General features: G+C 42.4%; 1 protein-coding gene across 6 annotated transcripts in view; it reads left to right on the top strand.

Annotated features, from left to right (window-relative positions):
* The first annotated feature begins 414 nt into the window (after positions 1-414).
* Positions 415-17439, top strand: part of SUPT20H (SPT20 homolog, SAGA complex component) — a 37112-nt gene continuing 20087 nt past the window's right edge. For 2 of the 6 annotated variants that reach the window (XM_079959335.1, XM_079959334.1), the window contains exons 1-13: positions 417-500; positions 1777-1875; positions 4959-4994; positions 5287-5345; positions 5425-5491; positions 6856-6982; positions 7856-7959; positions 9037-9153; positions 9277-9330; positions 11245-11384; positions 14003-14159; positions 14259-14315; positions 16202-16273. In XM_079959335.1, coding sequence (XP_079815461.1) covers positions 1870-1875; positions 4959-4994; positions 5287-5345; positions 5425-5491; positions 6856-6982; positions 7856-7959; positions 9037-9153; positions 9277-9330; positions 11245-11384; positions 14003-14159; positions 14259-14315; positions 16202-16273 — 996 coding nt within the window. In that variant the 5' untranslated portion in view covers positions 417-500; positions 1777-1869. Of the gene's footprint in view, positions 501-1776; positions 1876-4958; positions 4995-5286; positions 5346-5424; positions 5492-6855; positions 6983-7855; positions 7960-9036; positions 9154-9276; positions 9331-11244; positions 11385-14002; positions 14160-14258; positions 14316-16201; positions 16274-17439 lie in introns of all 6 variants that reach the window. The other 4 variants (XM_079959339.1, XM_079959338.1, XM_079959336.1 and 1 more) reach the window with 3 other exon arrangements.

The raw sequence follows: 17439 nt of genomic DNA, 5'->3' as shown, positions 1-17439 counted from the left end.
CCATGCTGGTGTGACAGGAAAGGATGGCAAGTGTGGCGGGAAGATTCAAGGCCAATAAAGGAAACCTTTAAACATTTCAGTGCAGCGCAGCATAGTATCCTATCGAAATATATCTATTTTTTAATCTTTTCAAAATGAGAGCAAGAGCATCAAGTGATGCTGAGGACAATCTCCTCCTATAAATGAGATTACCCTTGGAGGCATCAACGTAAATAATGATAACGTGCTGTTCTCTTTGACATGAGGGGGGGGGAATTAAGATTTTTATTGAAATTGGTTCTCCGTGTGATTGCTACGTGTCTATGGAAGCTGGGCCTTTGGAACGATAACAACAACAACAACAACAAGCAGCGCTCGGCCGCTTCCCGCGTTTCCGTGGCAACCGCGAGCGTCCGCTGCACCCCAGCGCGCCTGCGCGGGACTCTCTTTCTCGAGGGCCCCGGAAGCACTTACGGCGGAAGTGGGCGATGGAAGCGCCGCTCGGACAGAGGCGGAGGCGGGTAGGTCTCCCGTTCGCCTGGGGGGGGGGCATGTAAAGGAAGGGGGTTGCTGAGCGAGGGGCCGTGCTGGGGCGGGGCGGCAAAGCATGGGTACCCCCCACCTCACACACCTGCGTCCCCTGCATCGAGGATGGGGGTGGGATAAGGTCCCCTTCGTCTTCTGTTTCTTTTTTCTTCTCCTCTCCCCGCCCCCCTGAACATTTCTGGAGGGGTTATTTGCACGGAATTGTGAAGCTCCGGCGGCTCCCTCCACGGCCTCTCTATAGGTGGCCGTTTCCCTCGTCGTCGTTACATAGTGCGCATTTGTTTCTCAAGCTTAGGGCTCCAGTTGTTGTTGGACTACATCTCCCATCATCCCTGGCCACTGGTCCTGCTAGCTAGGGATGGTGGGAGTTGTAGTCCAAAAGCAGCTGGAGACCCAAGCTTGGGAAACGCTGACCTAATTAAATGAAATGCAGGTACAGTGGTACCTCGGCTTACATACGCTTCAGGTTACAGACTCCGCTAACCCAGGAATAGTGCTTCAGGTTAAGAACTTTGCTTCAGGATGAGAACAGAAATCTGCGGCATGGCAGCAGCTGGAGGCCTCATTAGCTAAAGTGGTACCTCAGGTTAAGAACAGTTTCAGGTTAAGTACAGACCTCCGGAACGAATTAAGTACTTAACCCGAGGTACCACTGTATACTTAATATCAGTGCTTTTTTTCTAAAAACAAATGTTTTGGGGTACAGTGGTACCTCGGGTTACAGACGCTTCAGGTTACAGACTCCACTAACCCAGAAATAGTACCTCGGGTTAAGAACTTTGCTTCAGGATGAGAACAGAAATCGTGCTCCTGCGGCGCGGCATCAGCAGGAGGCCCCATTAGCTAAAGTGGTACCTTAGGTTAAGAACAGTTTCTGGTTAAGAACGGACCTCTGGAACGAATTAAGTTCTTAACCCAAGGTACAACTGTACTCTCATTTTCCTACTCGTATTGAAACACTGCCCCTCAAAGATTGATGGGAGTTGTAGTCCAGCAACAGTTGCTGGAGACCCAAGTTTGAGAAGTCTGTTAATTGCGCCTGCATCTTTAGCTGCTCTTCTTTTTCATCAGTAAGCCGCCTCAATGACCAGTGTGTTTGTGCAGGGAAACCCCAGAGTCCTATCTCAGTCAACCCCCCTTCAACCTCCATTTAGATCCCCCCCCCCATTTTTGACAACTACATAGAATGTAAATAGAATGCCTTATCTATTTTTGCAATAAGTGCTTTTCCTCTTCTCTCACCAATTCTAGAGTGCCTTAAACATGGACACAGGAAACTGACGGTGCTCTTCTGTGCCCAACTCCAAAAAAGTCATTTTTGGATGTTGTCATTGGGTTCCAGTCATGATGGTAAGATTTTTCTCTCTTCTGCTGTCAGATTCTGGTTTCTGAAATGTGTGCTTGGGACAGGGGAGAATAAATTAACTGTATCTTCTCTTTTTATTATTTGTAATTAGATTCAAAACATTGTGCTATAAGGCTATAAGGCATGTTCAGACCTTGGTCAGATTAAACCACGGTGTATTAGACCAAGAATGCTACATCTGAACCAGTTCAGGGCTTTTCAAGATGATAGCGAAATGTGGATAGTGAACAGAGGAGCCAGATGTGCAGCATCTTAAGATCTTTCTTGAGGCTCCTCTCTTTTCTAGTGAACACTTGCAAGCAAGATGGCGTGAAAGGGTTATTTGCTGATTGTTGTGCAGCGGGTGGCGCTGTGGGTAAAACCTCAGTGCCTAGGACTTGCTGATCGTCAGGTCGGCGGTTTGAATCCCCGCGACGGGGTGAGCTCCCATCGTTCGGTCCCAGCTCCTGTCAACCTAGCAGTTCGAAAGCACCTCTAAGTGCAAGTAGATGAATAGGGACCGCTTTATAGCGGGAAGGTAAACGGTGTTTCCGTGTGCGGCGCTGGTGCTGGCTCGCCAGATGCAGCTTCGTCACACTGGCCATGTGACCTGGAAGTGTTTTCGGACAGCGCCGGCTCCCGGCCTCTTGAGCGAGATGAGCGCGCAACCCTAGAGTCGGTCATGACTGGCCCTGACGGGTAGGGGTACCTTTACCTTTACCTTTAGATTATACAGGCAGTGACCTATTTGCATTACGTTCTGGACTTCCATGTGCTTCGACTACACTGCCCTGTTCCTCCACTTTTTGTGACTTTTGGGGTTTCTTGGATTCAGGCCAGGGCACATATGCACGGTTGCACACATTTTGGACAAGCGTAAAATGGCCATTGCCTGTATAGCAGGATATGTGTGAGTGCTGTTGACATGTCTGTTTGCCTCTGTCAGTCACTATACTAATAGAGTATAGTCTTGAATGGATGAAATAAAAAGCAAGATGCAAATCTGATGGAAAGCTACTTTTAAGTCCTGCTACTAGTTAGTGACAAGTGATGAAAAGCCAAGAACAGCCTATTTCATCACCAACTTTTCCAGTATTGCCTGAGATTATTAATACAATTAGCTCAATTTTTGTGAATATAGTTTAAGATTATTTTCTTTATCTTGTACCAACAAGATTTATAGAGCACATGCAGTTGTGTATCTTACTATAATTATAAAATCATATGGTCCTTTCTTCCAAGTTTTCCTGTCTAGGAAGTGAATTCTTAATTGTGATTAAGCATTAATGTTAATTGTGGATTATGATACCCAGGCTTCCTGTTTAACCCTGATTTGAAATTAGCGTTAGTTCTGCCTTGAAACCATAATTTCAAAACAATTTAACAAGAGTCTTGTTCAGCCATATTTAACAACAGTTCTGACATGCTTAACTGCTAAAGGAAAAACTGGAGAATTTGCTGTCAAGGTGGGAGAGAGCAGCCTGCTCATGGTCTCTTAAGCATATGTCTGCATCAGACTATAGTGTAGGCATTGCCAGTTATACATCTGCTTTGAGGTAGCTTCTGCTGTCAAAAACCACAATGTAAGCAAACTTGTGCTTGTCTCAAATATTGTCTTAATTGTCTGTGACTTGATGATTGTTGATAGCTTATTGCTTGCACTCAAGTCCTAATTATATTTACTCAGAAGTCTGATTAATTTTCATGAGATTTGCTTCTAGGTAACTACACTATTAAATAAGGTATTTGTAATAATAATAATAATAATAATAATAATAATAATAATAATAATTTTTATTTATACCCCGCCCTCCCCAGCCAAGGCCGGGCTCAGGGCGGCTAACAAGCAATAATAAAACAAGTTGAATGAATACAACTTAAAAACAAGATTAAAATACAACAATTAAAATATTGAAACATTAAAATATTAAAATGCAGCCTCATCACAGGAGGAGAAAGGAAAAAGAAAGAGGGGAGGGAATCAAATTGGCTCCAAGCTAAAGGCCAGGCGGAACAACTCTGTCTTACAGGCCCTGCGGAAAGAAATCAGATCCAGCAGGACCCTGGTCTCATGAGACAGAGCATTCCACCAGGCCGGAGCCAGTGTTGAAAATGCCCTGGCTCTGGTTGAAGCTAATCTAACTTCCTTAGGGCCCGGGACCACTAGGGTGTTGCTATTTACGGACCTTGAGGCTCTCCGTGGGGCATACCGGGAGAGGTGGTCCAATATTTGGTCAGAATTATTGGAGGACCAATAATTGGTCAGAACACTTTATCTGGTGAAAAAATGATAGAATTAATAAATATTATATGATACTATTGGTGTTCGAAATTAGACAGGGGCCAGGTGCATTTTACACCTGAATATTGACCCCTTGTGACCAAGTGAAGATGCCCGGGTGTCAGAATGGCATCTGGCATCTCCACTATCTGGAAGGGCATGCCTGGGGATCATTGATCATTGATTGTTTTCACACACTAATACCCCATTCTGTAGAATTCTTCAGTTCTATTTTATCTGCACAATCAGAATGAATTTCAGGAACCAAAAAGTTATACTGAAAAATATGGTTTTAGAAGAAGAAGAAGAAGAAGAAGAAGAAGAAGAAGAAGAAGAAGAAGAATAGTAGTAGTAGTAGTAGTAGTAGTAGTAGTAGTAGTAGTAGTAGTTTGGATTTGATATCCCGCCTTTCACTCCCCTTCAGGAGTCTCAAAGCGGCTAACATTTTCATTTCCCTTCCTCCCCCACAACAAACACTCTGTAAAGTGAGTGGGGCTGAGAGACTTCAAAGAAGTGTGACTAGCCCAAGGTCACCCAGCAGCTGCATGTGGAGGAGCGGAGACGCGAACCCGGTTCCCCAGATTACGAGACTACCACTCTTAACCACTACACCACACTGGCTCTCTTAGAGCCATTCCTCCCCCAAAATGGCAACTAGGCATTCCACTTTGGCGACTAACCCTGGTTAAAGGATCCATTTAGTGCCTAGAGTTTCTAACACTGGGTACTATTTTATATCAGATGATATAGTACAAGAATCTATATTAACATATGCTTTCTAAGAAAGGTCTTTTTATCATTTTGCAGCAGCAGGCTTTAGAACTTGCATTGGATCGTGCTGAGGTAAGTAGTAGATTGTGTGAATTGCACACATATTTAATGTTACATTTAATAATCATCTGCATTGTACCAAAGTTTCCCCAGTTATTCAGAACACAGTACAGAAAATAAATTTCATAATCTGAAAATGTAATAGGAGAGAAAGAGATTTATCACTCATTTTTTGTTTAATTTAATGAAAACACAATTCACGTAAACATAATTTAATGTAAACATACACACTCCTAAATCCCCTAAAGCAGTTTGCATATCTTTGTACCACTAAGCTTATTTGTGTGGGGTTTGTTTTTTTCAGTATATCATTGAAAGTGCACGCCAGAAGCCTCCCAAACGAAAATATTTATCCAGTGGGAGGTAAGAATTATTTCGTGCCTCTTGTTTACTTCAACAGACAAAATGGTTACTGAATTGTGTTTCCTCTTCACAATTTTAGAAAATCTGTGTTTCAAAAATTATATGAACTGTATCTGGAAGAATGCGATAAAGAGCCTGAAGTAAAGGTACGTGGGACTTATTTGCCAAGCACTCGCTCCATTACTGTCTTTGTAGTCTGTACTAGAGCTCTGATAAGCCCCGCTTTCATTTTGTGTTATATATATATATAAAAGCTATTAAAGGAATTGGCATTTTCACGCAATGCCCAGTTCCTGACTTGAGGATGGGGAGAAGTAACACCTCCCTGAAAGTAAAATCCAAAAGCAATAAGAGTCCAGCCAGAATGTGTGCTTCTCCACATAGTTCTTTCCAGAGGCAGGTTACTAGATTGGCAGGTTACTAGATTGAAGGGCGCATGGTGGTTCTGGCCATCATGGCTTTGGCAGTACAGCAAAGAGCACTTGTTTCCTAGATCTGACCTGACAGTAGAGCAGATAACAATGTTTGGGTGAGATCAGGACTGTCCTGCCATGTAGGTCTTCCTACAGATTTGTTGGCAGGTAGAACTTGAGCAATGCTAAACGACTCCTTCCTTATAGAATCGAATTTGGATTCTGTGGCCCTCCAAATGTTGAACTCCCACCAGCCCCAGCCTGCATAGCATAAGGTCAGAGATGTTGGGAGTTGTAGGACCAGGGGTTCCCCATCCCACCTATAGAAGGTGATGAGGAAAGCCCTCTCTGTGAGAGATGATCTAAAACCCCACAGCCCTTATTTTTCAGCAGGAGCAGTTCAAGGGTGACCAACAAGAAGGAAATGGAGACACTCTTTTGGGAAGCGATCAAGAGATTGTATTTCTGGACAGGGCAACATTCTATGAAAATGCATTGCAGCAAACGCACGCTAAAGCCTCGTTTTCTTAGTGGATGGTTTTATTAACTCAGGAAAGTGGCGGTGTTAAATTATTTTGAGAGATTCAAAGCAGTTCTTAAAACCTTCACATAAATGAAGGTGCACCAACTTTGTTGAATAAAAGTAGGTCGAGGGGGCGCTGCAGAACTTGTATGTGCTGCCTTGAGTTCTGTGGCAGGATATACATGTAATAGATAAACAGTAAACATAATTATTTGTTATTGGGAAGTGGAGTGGATAGGAATGGTTGAAGCCAGGACGAGTGTAGTAGCGGGTGAAATTTTCCTTCTGGGAGAGAAGTCTCCTATTCTTGGCTCTACCTTCACCAGGATAGCAGAGTGAATAATTTGTCCCTAGGCTTTTCTCAAGAATGTTCCAAAAGATCGAGCCCTTCCCTTTTTGTTTCTTTCCCTGCAACCATTAGTTCTTCAGCACATAGAATGAAATGTTACTTATGAAACCAAGGTAGACTTAGTAAGGTAATTATAGTGAATAGCTGCTCGTTTCCGTATTCATTATTTCATCTTGTTAGCTCCTGGATGCGTTGTTTTCATGAGTGTCACCCATTTTGAAACAGAAGCTGAGGCGAAATGTGAACTTGCTGGAGAAGCTGGTTTTGCAAGAGACATTGTCATGCCTAGTAGTGAACCTCTATCCAGGAAACGAAGGTTATTCGCTGATGCTGAGAGGGAAGAATGGGTCAGGTAAAGTTAACACTAAATGGCTGTTAACCTCCTGATTGTGCTTTAAAATAAACAGTGCTTCAAGCTGTTGGTTTTATAAAAAACTCTTTTGTGCCATTGCTGTCTTTAGCTGTGAGTAAACCTGTTTAAAGCCTGATATGATCTTCTGGTTTTCTGTGTACTCTGTGTGTCTGTTTGAATTCTTTCAGCTACTGGATTTTGTTTTACTTAGTAGAAGAAAGACCATAGCTATCTTTCTCTTGATCGGGGTGGCTAACCAGTGTGCCCCTATCCCCAGAATTTTTCCTCACCACCACCCTGAGTTTTTCTCACCATGCCCTCAAAGTTGTCATTGGGGAAAAAGGATTTTTTTTGATAGACAGACAGACAGACAGACAGAAAGACTGCTCCTTGGGATCCTCCACTGCCACAATGTACAGTACTCCAAGGCCTCTCTGAAACATAACCTTTTTAAAAATTACTGACTGCTCCCTTTTATCCATATATTAAATTGTACTGATCACACCTGTTGTGACGCCTAAAGTATTTTTGTGACCACTGCCACCGAGACTGTTAAAAATGTGCCCTTTACGTTTTCTGGCCACGTCCACTTTTAAACATTTTGGCTGTGCCCACTTTGACATGCTCCCCCCCACGAGAGATGACAGTGTGGCCTTGACTAGAATGAAGGTCGGCCACCCCTGTTCTAGATCATCTATTCATTTAAAACATTTTTAACCAGCCTCTCCTCAGTGTGAGGTAGCTTGTTACGTAACAGAATCACAATTTTGTAAGTTAATTTTTTTCCTCTTTTTTTCCAGAAAGGAATAATTGTGAAAGCAAATAGTTCACACACATATTCATAGTCAAATACATTCTTTGGTTTTAACGCAGATTCAGAAACCATTCGGCTTCCTTATGAAGAGGGAGAATTACTTGAATATTTGGATGCAGAAGAGCTGCCTCCTATTTTAGTTGATCTCCTGGAAAAATCGCAGGTTTGAAAGACTTTGAAATGGTGTTTTTGTTTTAGTGGTTATGGGGAGGGTAGTGGAAGTAACAGTAACCATATACAGTAGTAACTATATGGGGGGGGGTTGTCTACCAATGTGGCTGAACCAGAACTTGTCTAGCTATGCTTTCTGAGGCTGCTAGGAGTTGTGATTCAGCAGCCTTTGGAGGACCAAGGATTTCCCCATTCCTGCTGTATATAGTGTATGTTCAACTAACTGACCAAATTCAGTGCTGAAGCAATGATTCTTCTACATCAACTTTGTTGGACTGGTCATGTTGTGCGGATGCCCGATTATCGTCTTGCAAAGCAACTACTCTATTCTGAACTTAAAAATGGAAAGCTGGTGGTCAACAAAAGAGGTTTAAAGACTCTCTCAAGGCAAATCTTTAAAAATGTAGTATAAACCCCGACAACGGGGAAACACTGGCTTGCGAGCGCTCCAATTGGAAAACAGCCTTTACCAAAGGTGTCATGGATTTTGAAGACACTCAAACTCAGGACGCAAGGGAGAAATGTACTAAGAGGAAGGCACGCTTGGCAAATCCACACCATGATCAGCTCCCACCCGGAAACCAATGTCCCCACTGTGGAAGGACGTGTGGATCCAGAATTGGCCTCCACAGTCACTTACTGACTCTTTGTTAAAACCGTGTTTGTGAAAGACAATCTTACTCTGCTATGAGTGATCGCCAAATAAGGAGTATATGTTCAACTAACTGACCAAATTCGCTATCCTGTCTGGAGACCAAACTACCATTTGGGTTCTAAAACTATGGTTACAACAAACCACAGTTTGGCATAATGTCTAAACTGAGCACTAGTATAAAATTAAAAATTTCAAAACTTATGAGCAACGCTTGAAAAATATTTCTAACCCTTAAGAAGAAGCACCAGTTTTTACATAATTTGGTTATTGTCCTTGTTAAGTTTAATAATAATAATAATAATAGAGTTTTTAAAAAGAGAGAGGAAGTATTCCCAGAGATCTAAAGATCTGTTTAGTTCCAGGTATAAATATATAGAAGTGCTGATATGTACATTTTTGTTTGCTTTTAAACAGATAAATATTTTCCATTGTGGCTGCGTCATAACAGAAATACGTGACTATAGACAATCTGGTAATCTCAAATCTCCAACATACCAAAGCAAATACATACTTCTGCGCCCAACAATGCAGGTAAACAACTCGTGTATTTCAGCTTTGGTGCTGCTCTTAATTTTTTTAAAAAACAATCCTGATGCATTGTATTTAGAAATCCTGTACTTCGCAAGTAATGAAAGGTTTGCCTCATTTTTCTAGACCTTGATTTGTGATGTGCATTCCATTACAAGCGACAACCACAAATGGACGCAGGTAACAAACGTGGCAGCTAAAGGAGTTGGTTTCACTAGTGTGGTAGTTTCCTAGTATTATGGTATATTGTGATGATAATTTCTGGTGCAATGTGTTCTTCCAACCCCAGGAAAGGCCATCTTGTTCAGTGGCATAAAGGTCTACAAGGAGATGAATAGGCCTAGGTTTCAGTGAAGTGGCAAGGTTATGTCTGGGCTCTGCTAGAGGTCTCAAATGATTTAATTCAGTGCCATAGATAGATAGATAGATAGATAGATAGATAGATAGATAGATATTTAAAACCCTTCCAGATAAGATTGGAAAGCAAGCATGTTGGAGAAAAGGCTAGTTTAGAGTCTTCCCTGACATCTAACATTCTTTTTTTTTTTAAAAAAAATAATAATATTTATTCAGAATTTTGAAGATTACAAAAGAAAAAAGAAAATAAAAAAGACAGAAAAAATACAATCATATAAAAAAGAAAAAGAAACGATTAAACCTTTACATAACTTTCTTCCTTTACTTATTTCCTTGACCTCCTCACACCTCCCATTTTTGTATTCTAGTTCAAATTGTTATTTCAGCAAATCCTTCCAACCTTGTTTTTATCTTAATAATTTGATTTAATATATTGTAATTTTACATTCTCTCTTTCATCAATTCATTTTTACTTAATCCTTTATATCATTTCTACCAAAACCACATAATTTTCTTTTTCCAACATCTTTCTAACAATCCTTAATTTTACAATATTTTTGAATATATACTTTAAATTTTTTCCAATCTTCTTCCACCGACTCTTCTCCTTGGTCCCGGATTCTGCCAGAATCTGGGACATCTAACATTCTTTGTGCTGGAAATGTTTTGTATGAAGGAAAATTTGTGCAAGACCCGACCCTGGAGTTTGCCACTTCAGTGAGAATATGTCATAGTGAGTCGGAGGTGTAGACCTATTTTGCATGATTCTGTTTATTAATATCAATATTAGGCAGAATCCAGAACATTTCTTCTGCAAGATCTGTTTGTATTGTGGGAGTTCAAGATCCTCTTAACATATCCCATGCCATTTGGTGGGGGGGGGGGGCAGGAGCTGACCTTCCGGGCAGCTTTGGGGATTGCCCATAAGGGGCTGCAGCAGGAAAGAGGAGGCTGAAAAGCATTGTTGCCCAAGTAGAATTCCACCTGACCCCATCTGTAATTATAATTATCCACGGGCCGCCCTAAGGTCCCATTGAGATGATGGATGGCAGAAAGGGACTTGCGTGCATGCTCTGATTCTTTAGTGATGGTCACATGTGCAATTTCAAATTGGGAATCTTCCGAAGATTCTGTTAATAGAAATTTCGGTTTAGATCATTGAAACTTTGGCAAGAACCATAATAGTTCTGAAGAGAGGAGAGAGATGTCAGATTTTGGGCAATTGTGTTTGCTGGTCTCCTCTCTCAAACACAATCTTAAGTCCCTGCGATATGAAAGTATAATAATCACTTAGATTACAAGTCGAGAACACCCGTTTCACACTGTGCAGACACTCAACTATCATGTATGTTCATGCCAAAAATACTGTTCAAATATTTACAAATACTGTTTAAAATATTTGTAACATGCAGCCAGTCCTATGCATACTTATTTATTTATAAAAATATTTATATTTATTTATAAAAATATTTATCAGTTGAAATGGTTTACCACAATAAAACATAAAACTGTACCGTAAACACCATATAAAAAGGTTAAAAACAGGCATCAATTAACCCTTGTGGAAAGACGTACTTTAGTTGCAGGGTGTTCAGCAAGTGTTCAAAAGCTGGCACAGAAGTTGCCTGCTGTGTACTTGAAAATAAGTCCTATTGAGTTAAATGGAACTTACTCCCAAGTAAATGTGTATAGGATTGCAGTCTTTAATGCAGTTTTAGAACACTCTCTGTATTATAGGAAGACAAACTCCTGCTAGAAAGCCAACTGATACTGGCTACAGCAGAACCTCTGTGTCTGGATCCTTCAATTGCAGTAACTTGCACAGCAAACAGACTTCACTATAACAAGCAGAAGATGAATACTCGCCCAATGAAAAGGTATCAGAAAGTCATACTCTACTGGTCCTTGATTTATAAAAAGTCTGGTTGAACGGAATAGGCTGCCTTAACGGGGGAAAGTTATTTGTTGTTAAGTTTCGAAGAACATTTTAGTTGCTCTTAAAAATCTGTTCAAAGACCTGGAATGTCTGTAGAAATTTCCCCCAGAACAAACGCCCTTAACATTTTGTTTGGAACAGAACACATTTGTGATGAACAGTGATCATTTTAAAAAAGAATCACTCACCAGGCCCTGGAATTGCATCACTGGATAGCTCTTTGAGTGAATGCAAGCTTTAGAGCATGGGTAGGCAACCTAAGAGACGTGGGTGGCACTGTGGGTTAAACCACAGAGCCTCGGACTTGCCGATCAGAAGGTCGGCGGTTCAAATCCCTGCGACAGGGTGAGCGCCTGTTGCTCGGTCCCTGCTCCTGCCAACCTAGCAGTTCGAAAACATGTCAAAGTGCAAGTAGATAAATAGGTACCGCTCCAGTGGGAAGGTAATCGGCGTTTCCGTGCGCTGCTCTGGTTCGCCAGAAGTGGCTTGGTCATGTTGGCCACATGACCCAGAAGCTGTACGCCGGCTCCCTTGGCCAATAAAGCAAGATGAGCAGCGCAACCCCAGAGTTGGTCACAACTGGACCTAATGGTCGGGGTCCCTTTACCTTTACCGTTACCTTTAGGCAACCTAAGGCCTGGGGGCCGGATGCGGCCCAATTGCCTTCTCAATCCAGCCCGTGGATGGTCTGGGAATCAGCGTGTTTTTACATGCATAGAATGTGTCCTTTTAAAATGTATCTCTGGGATATTTGTGGGGCATAGGAATTCGTTTATATATTATTATTTTTTGCAAAATATAATCTGGCCCCCGCACGAGGTCTGAGGGACAGTGGACCGGCCCCCTGCTGAAAAAGTTTGCTGACCCCTGCATTAGAGGGACTACTTGTGCGTCGTACAAAAGAAGCAGCGGCTGTTCACCACCAAAAGAGAGGACACAAAGTTGCATAGAGGGTTGCCCTCCTGTTACCACAAGGACTTCCACCTGCACAAAGAGACTTACTTTCCCTGCACTCCTCATCGGTGCTCGGGTGGTACATTGGGTTAGGTGAGGGAGTGGAAGTCCCATTGCGCAGCCAGACATCCTTGTGCTATCAGGACGTTTTTGTTGGCTGCAACCCCAGATTTGCATATATTATACATTTAGAAACAACTACCGTGGTACCTTGGTTCTTGAACGCAATCCGTTCTGGAAGTCTATTTGACTTCCAAAACATTTGCAAACAGAGGCACGACTTCTGATTGGCAGATTGGCCCCAGGAACACTTCCGGGTTTGTGGTGTTCAGGATCCGATTTGTTCCTCAACTAAGCTGTTCGGGAACCCAAGGTACCACTGTATTAGAATTTAGGCTCCTGAGAAGGTGAATCAATTAATTTCCCATACAAATCACCTCCAATGAATTAATTGGTTAATTTATACCTCTCTCCAGATCGCCAAAATAAATTCTTTTGGTTGATTTACCTCCCAGCTAATTTCCCATTCAGATACAGTGGTGCCTCGCAAGACGAAATTAATCCGTTCCGCGAGTCTCTTCGTCTAGCAGTTTTTTCGTCTTGCAAAGCAAGCCCATTGACGCCTTAGCGGATTAGCGCTATTAGCGGCTTAGCGGATAAGCAGATAAGCAGATAAGCGGCTTAGCGGCTTAGAAAAGGGGGGGGAGGAAAAAAAACCCGCAGGAACTCGCAAGACATTTTCGTCTTGCGAAGCAAGCCCATAGGAAATTCGTTTTGCGAAGCACCTCCAAAACGGAAAACCCTTTCGTCTAGCGGGTTTTCCGTCTTGCAAGGCATTCGTCTTGTGGGGCACCACTGTACTGCTCCAGTATCAATTTCTCTTCAATTACCCTCACTCACCAATCATCATTACACCCCACTAAAATAAATTCAACCCCTTATTCAACCCCTCAGCTGAGAGGTTTCTTCTGTGAGGTGATGTGACCAGAGAGTGTAGATATGGTCTTTCTTCCTTAGTTCATTATCTGTTGTACTTCGCCTAGAGACATCTGTGTGGATGATTATTAGTAAATAATAATTGTTCAGCCCAAACTCAGCCGGTGGCCTGTTGCCATGACAGAAATTGAAACCTCATTTGCCGCTGGAAAATTGCCCCTGAGAGGTGACACCCCGTTTCCATTTCCAGAGAGATTACACACAAAAATAGTGACTACTGTTTTAGGGCCTAAATGGGCAGTCCTCTTTCCGCATACAATGTCCATTGAAAGAAATGGCAGTCTTCCATCACAAACCATAATTTCTCAGAAGCATTTCAGGCTTCAGCTCATCAGGCTGGCAGTGCAGTCAAGCCACTGGGTTGACACTGGATTAACTAGTGAAAAGAGAAATATTGACAACTCACTGGCCATATTGTCTCTTGAGAACTGGTACCCCCTTCCTGTATATCTGGTATCGGACACAAAGTAAATTAGATGCCTATCCGCACAGTGCCTTTCATGCTGGATTATCGCTATGAAAGAGGATGCCTGGCCACTCTAGCAAGCTTGTATGAAAATGGTCCCAACTGCCTGTATTCTTTCCATTAATATTTTCAATATTTTATAGGTGCTTCAAGAGATACTCCAGGTCATCTCTGAATCGGCAGCAGGAGGTGTCTCACTGCACAACACCGCCACAGCTCAGGTTGTTTGATTATTTGCAGAAAAGAAAGGAAAAGAAGGGAGCCCAGCAGTACGACCTCAAAATTTCCAAAGCTGGAAATGTATGCATGTTTTTAAAAGACAGCACATTAGATAATTAGATAATCTTACTTACTCCGATAACTATTGTTCATTTATCTATTTGGTTTCCTTTTTTCCAGTGTGTGGATATGTGGAAACAGAATCCTTGCTATTTGACGGCGCCTTCTGAAGTGGATGTAAGTTCATAGATTTCTGGAACATGCCGAGATGAGTAAAATTTGTCATTCCTAGGATTGTGTCCAGAGCTGTCAGTCTTCTGATGGAGCTCTGGCCCAGGAGCTTGTGCATACAGATCTGTACATGCCAATGTAATCTCTCAGCTTCTGAAACATCTTGTTGAAGAAGTTCTGCTTATACAAGCCGGCCTGCTAGCAGAACAAGTTCAACACTACCTCTGTTTAGCATAGCTGCTGGTTGGACATCGCTCTTTTTCATTCTCTTCTGAAAAGAAGACAGATCCCAGTCCTTAAGAATAAATTGGCTAGCTTAAGAAGAAGAACATTTGAAAATGAAAACTTCTAGATTTGAAATCAGATTACCGTATTTTTCCTTCTATAACACGCAGATTTTTTCTTCTAAAAAGGAAGGGGAAATGTCTGTGTGTGTTATTGAGCGAATGTGTGGTCCCTGGAGCCAAATGGTGCGAGGGGAGGCAAAAAAAAAAGCAGGCAAAAATCAAACCGCGTGTCTCCTAGAAGGGAAAGCTGAAAAGAGGAAGTGGCTGCTTTCCTGCATTCTGCCTCAGGGTCTTACTGCCCACCCATCTCTGTTTCCTTGCTGTGTTTGCTCAAACGGAACAAAGAGCAGGGAAAGCCCCTCCCCTCCAGGCAAGCAGAGGGGAAAACATGCAGGAGGGAGAGAGAGAGAGAGAGCGCGCGTGCGAGCTGGCTGGCTTGGGTGGGTAGGTGAGGGAAAACTTTTGCCTTTCTTTCCTCCCTCCCAGTTATACCCCTCTCCTGCATTCTTAGCCAGCTGCTTCTCTGCACACCGCTCTCGTGCTCCTTGTCCGTTCTGTGTTTTTCCTTCCCTCCCCACTTAAAATGTGGTTAAAAAGCATGGATCCACATGGATCCTCAGGATCTTTGCATTGGGTCAGCCCAAATTCACCATCAGATCACATAGCATGTCCGTGGCTACAGCCTTCCCCCCCCCCCAAATCACGCACCCACTGTTGCCTGGGGCTGCAATGGTGCAAAAACGTGATTAAAAAGCATGGATCTACATGGATCCTCAGGATCTTTGCATTAGGTCACCCCAAATTCACCATCAGATCACATAGCATGTCCATGGCTACAGCCTGCCCCCCCCCCCCAAATCACACACCCACTGTTGCCTGGGGCTGCAATGGTGCAAAAACGTGGTTACAAACCATGGATCCACATGGATCCTCAGGATCTTTGCATTGGGTCACCCCAAATTCACCATAAGATCACATAGCATGTCCATGGCTACAGCCTGCCCCCCCAAAATCACGCACCCACTGTTGCCTGGGGCTGCAATGGTGCAAAAACGTGGTTACAAACCATGGATGCACAGGGATTCTCAGGATTTTTGCATTGGGTCACCCCAAATTCACCATCAGATCACATGTCTGTGGCCACAGCATGAAGCACAAAAATGATACATCCACTGTTTCATTCAGAATGTTTTTTCCCTTGTTTTCCTCCTCTAAAAACGATGTGCGTGTTATGGTCAGGTGCGTGTTATAGAGCGAAAAATACGGTAATTACACCGTTTTTGCGAGGCCTGTTAAAATAAGTGGACATGTAAGAGTCATTATTTAAAGGATGTATTATATTTGAAGAGGGTGGAATCTGTCAAGATACAAACTGGACTGAAAACATGAGGTTTATAATCATGCCTCTTCTGGGAATTCTTTTTCTCCCACTTGTAAGGATCATCACAACTCAATAAACCCTCATTAGGATTGTCTTGCCTTCACTCTCTGAACCCATCAGTATGATTATAATTCTTTTTTCAATTATAAGGACATTTACGTTCCTCATCCACATCTTTAATCTGCTCTCATTTTAATTTACTGATCTCTTAACTGTTTCTGAAGGTGGAAAAATACGCCAAAGTGGAAAAATCTATCAAACCTGATGACTCACAACCCAGTGTCTGGCCCGCTCATGTGAGTAATAGTAGATTGCTTGCTAACCTTTTCGATAATTAAGAGACTTTGTGTTCCAAAAGATAGGAACACAGAGAACAATCAGTACTTGAATGTGTTTAGGTGAGTAAGGGACGGCTCTAGGAATCATTTCAAATTGTTATTAGGAAATACGGGGAAATGGGTCTTGTGACTTTTTCAGGAGTGCGGTTACATATCATTGAGAGGTAACTGCTGTTGCTGCTGTTGATTGTGCAACTAAAACCAACATGGATCTGTAGTCTTCTCTGTTCATGAGCCATGTCTCACATTGAGCCTCAGAAGCAACTGCCTCTGAATTAGGTTGTTTGATCAGTTAGACCTCCCAAGTCGGTGGGATTGGTAGCAGTTTAAAATGTGATATATATTTTTCAGCAAATTCAAACCACTTTGTGTATTCCATGTACTTCTCATCAATTATGTGGTCAGTTGCCCTGTGTTGTTTCATTTCTACCACCATCCCTTCTCATTTTTTAAAAAATACACTTTAACTCAGGGATTTGATTTGCTCCTATTGAAATGAATGAGAAACTGAAACCATTAGACTGTCTGCAGCAGCTTCTCAAAATCAGGGTGGGGAAAATAATGACTTTCCGCCCGTATCGTGAATCCTATATTTTTGTTGTTACGTTGTTAGATTTTTCCCTCAGTACATTATTGTGGTGATACCCAAAGTTGGTGCAGATTCGTTGAAATTGATAGACAAACTGGGTAGACCAGGATTTTTCCTTTGGCCAAATTGCTAGCCTATATTGAATGTGCCTTGTACTCACATTGAAATCCTGTCGGAGCAGAGCTGCCTTTCTGCTGTTTGGGTTCAGAAACCCAGCAAGGAGGAGGAAGTTTTAAGTCTTTGCTGAATATGAAACTGCTGAGATTAGAAGCATACAGGTCTGTATCTGAGCTGCAGAACAAGTTCTTCTGTTCACTATTGGGACAGAAGGAGTAGGGTAGACTCTTATAAAAGGCATGGACATTTGTAGCTACACTTAGCTGTGTGGTTAACTTGGGTGGCAACTTTGCAGCCGGCGAAGGATGTCACGTGGCAAGAGTTCTCTTGCAGCTCATTGCCATAGCTGCTTTCCTCTGCTCCTTGAAACTGCTCAAATAGTGGCCCATTTGGAACTCATTTGGGGACAGGCTTAAAG

Source organism: Podarcis cretensis, assembly GCF_951804945.1.
Source record: "Podarcis cretensis genome assembly, chromosome: 17".
Taxonomy (NCBI): Eukaryota; Metazoa; Chordata; class Lepidosauria; order Squamata; family Lacertidae; genus Podarcis; species Podarcis cretensis.
The sequence above is the reverse complement of the archived record's forward strand: the minus strand, read 5'-3'. Positions and strand labels throughout refer to the sequence as shown.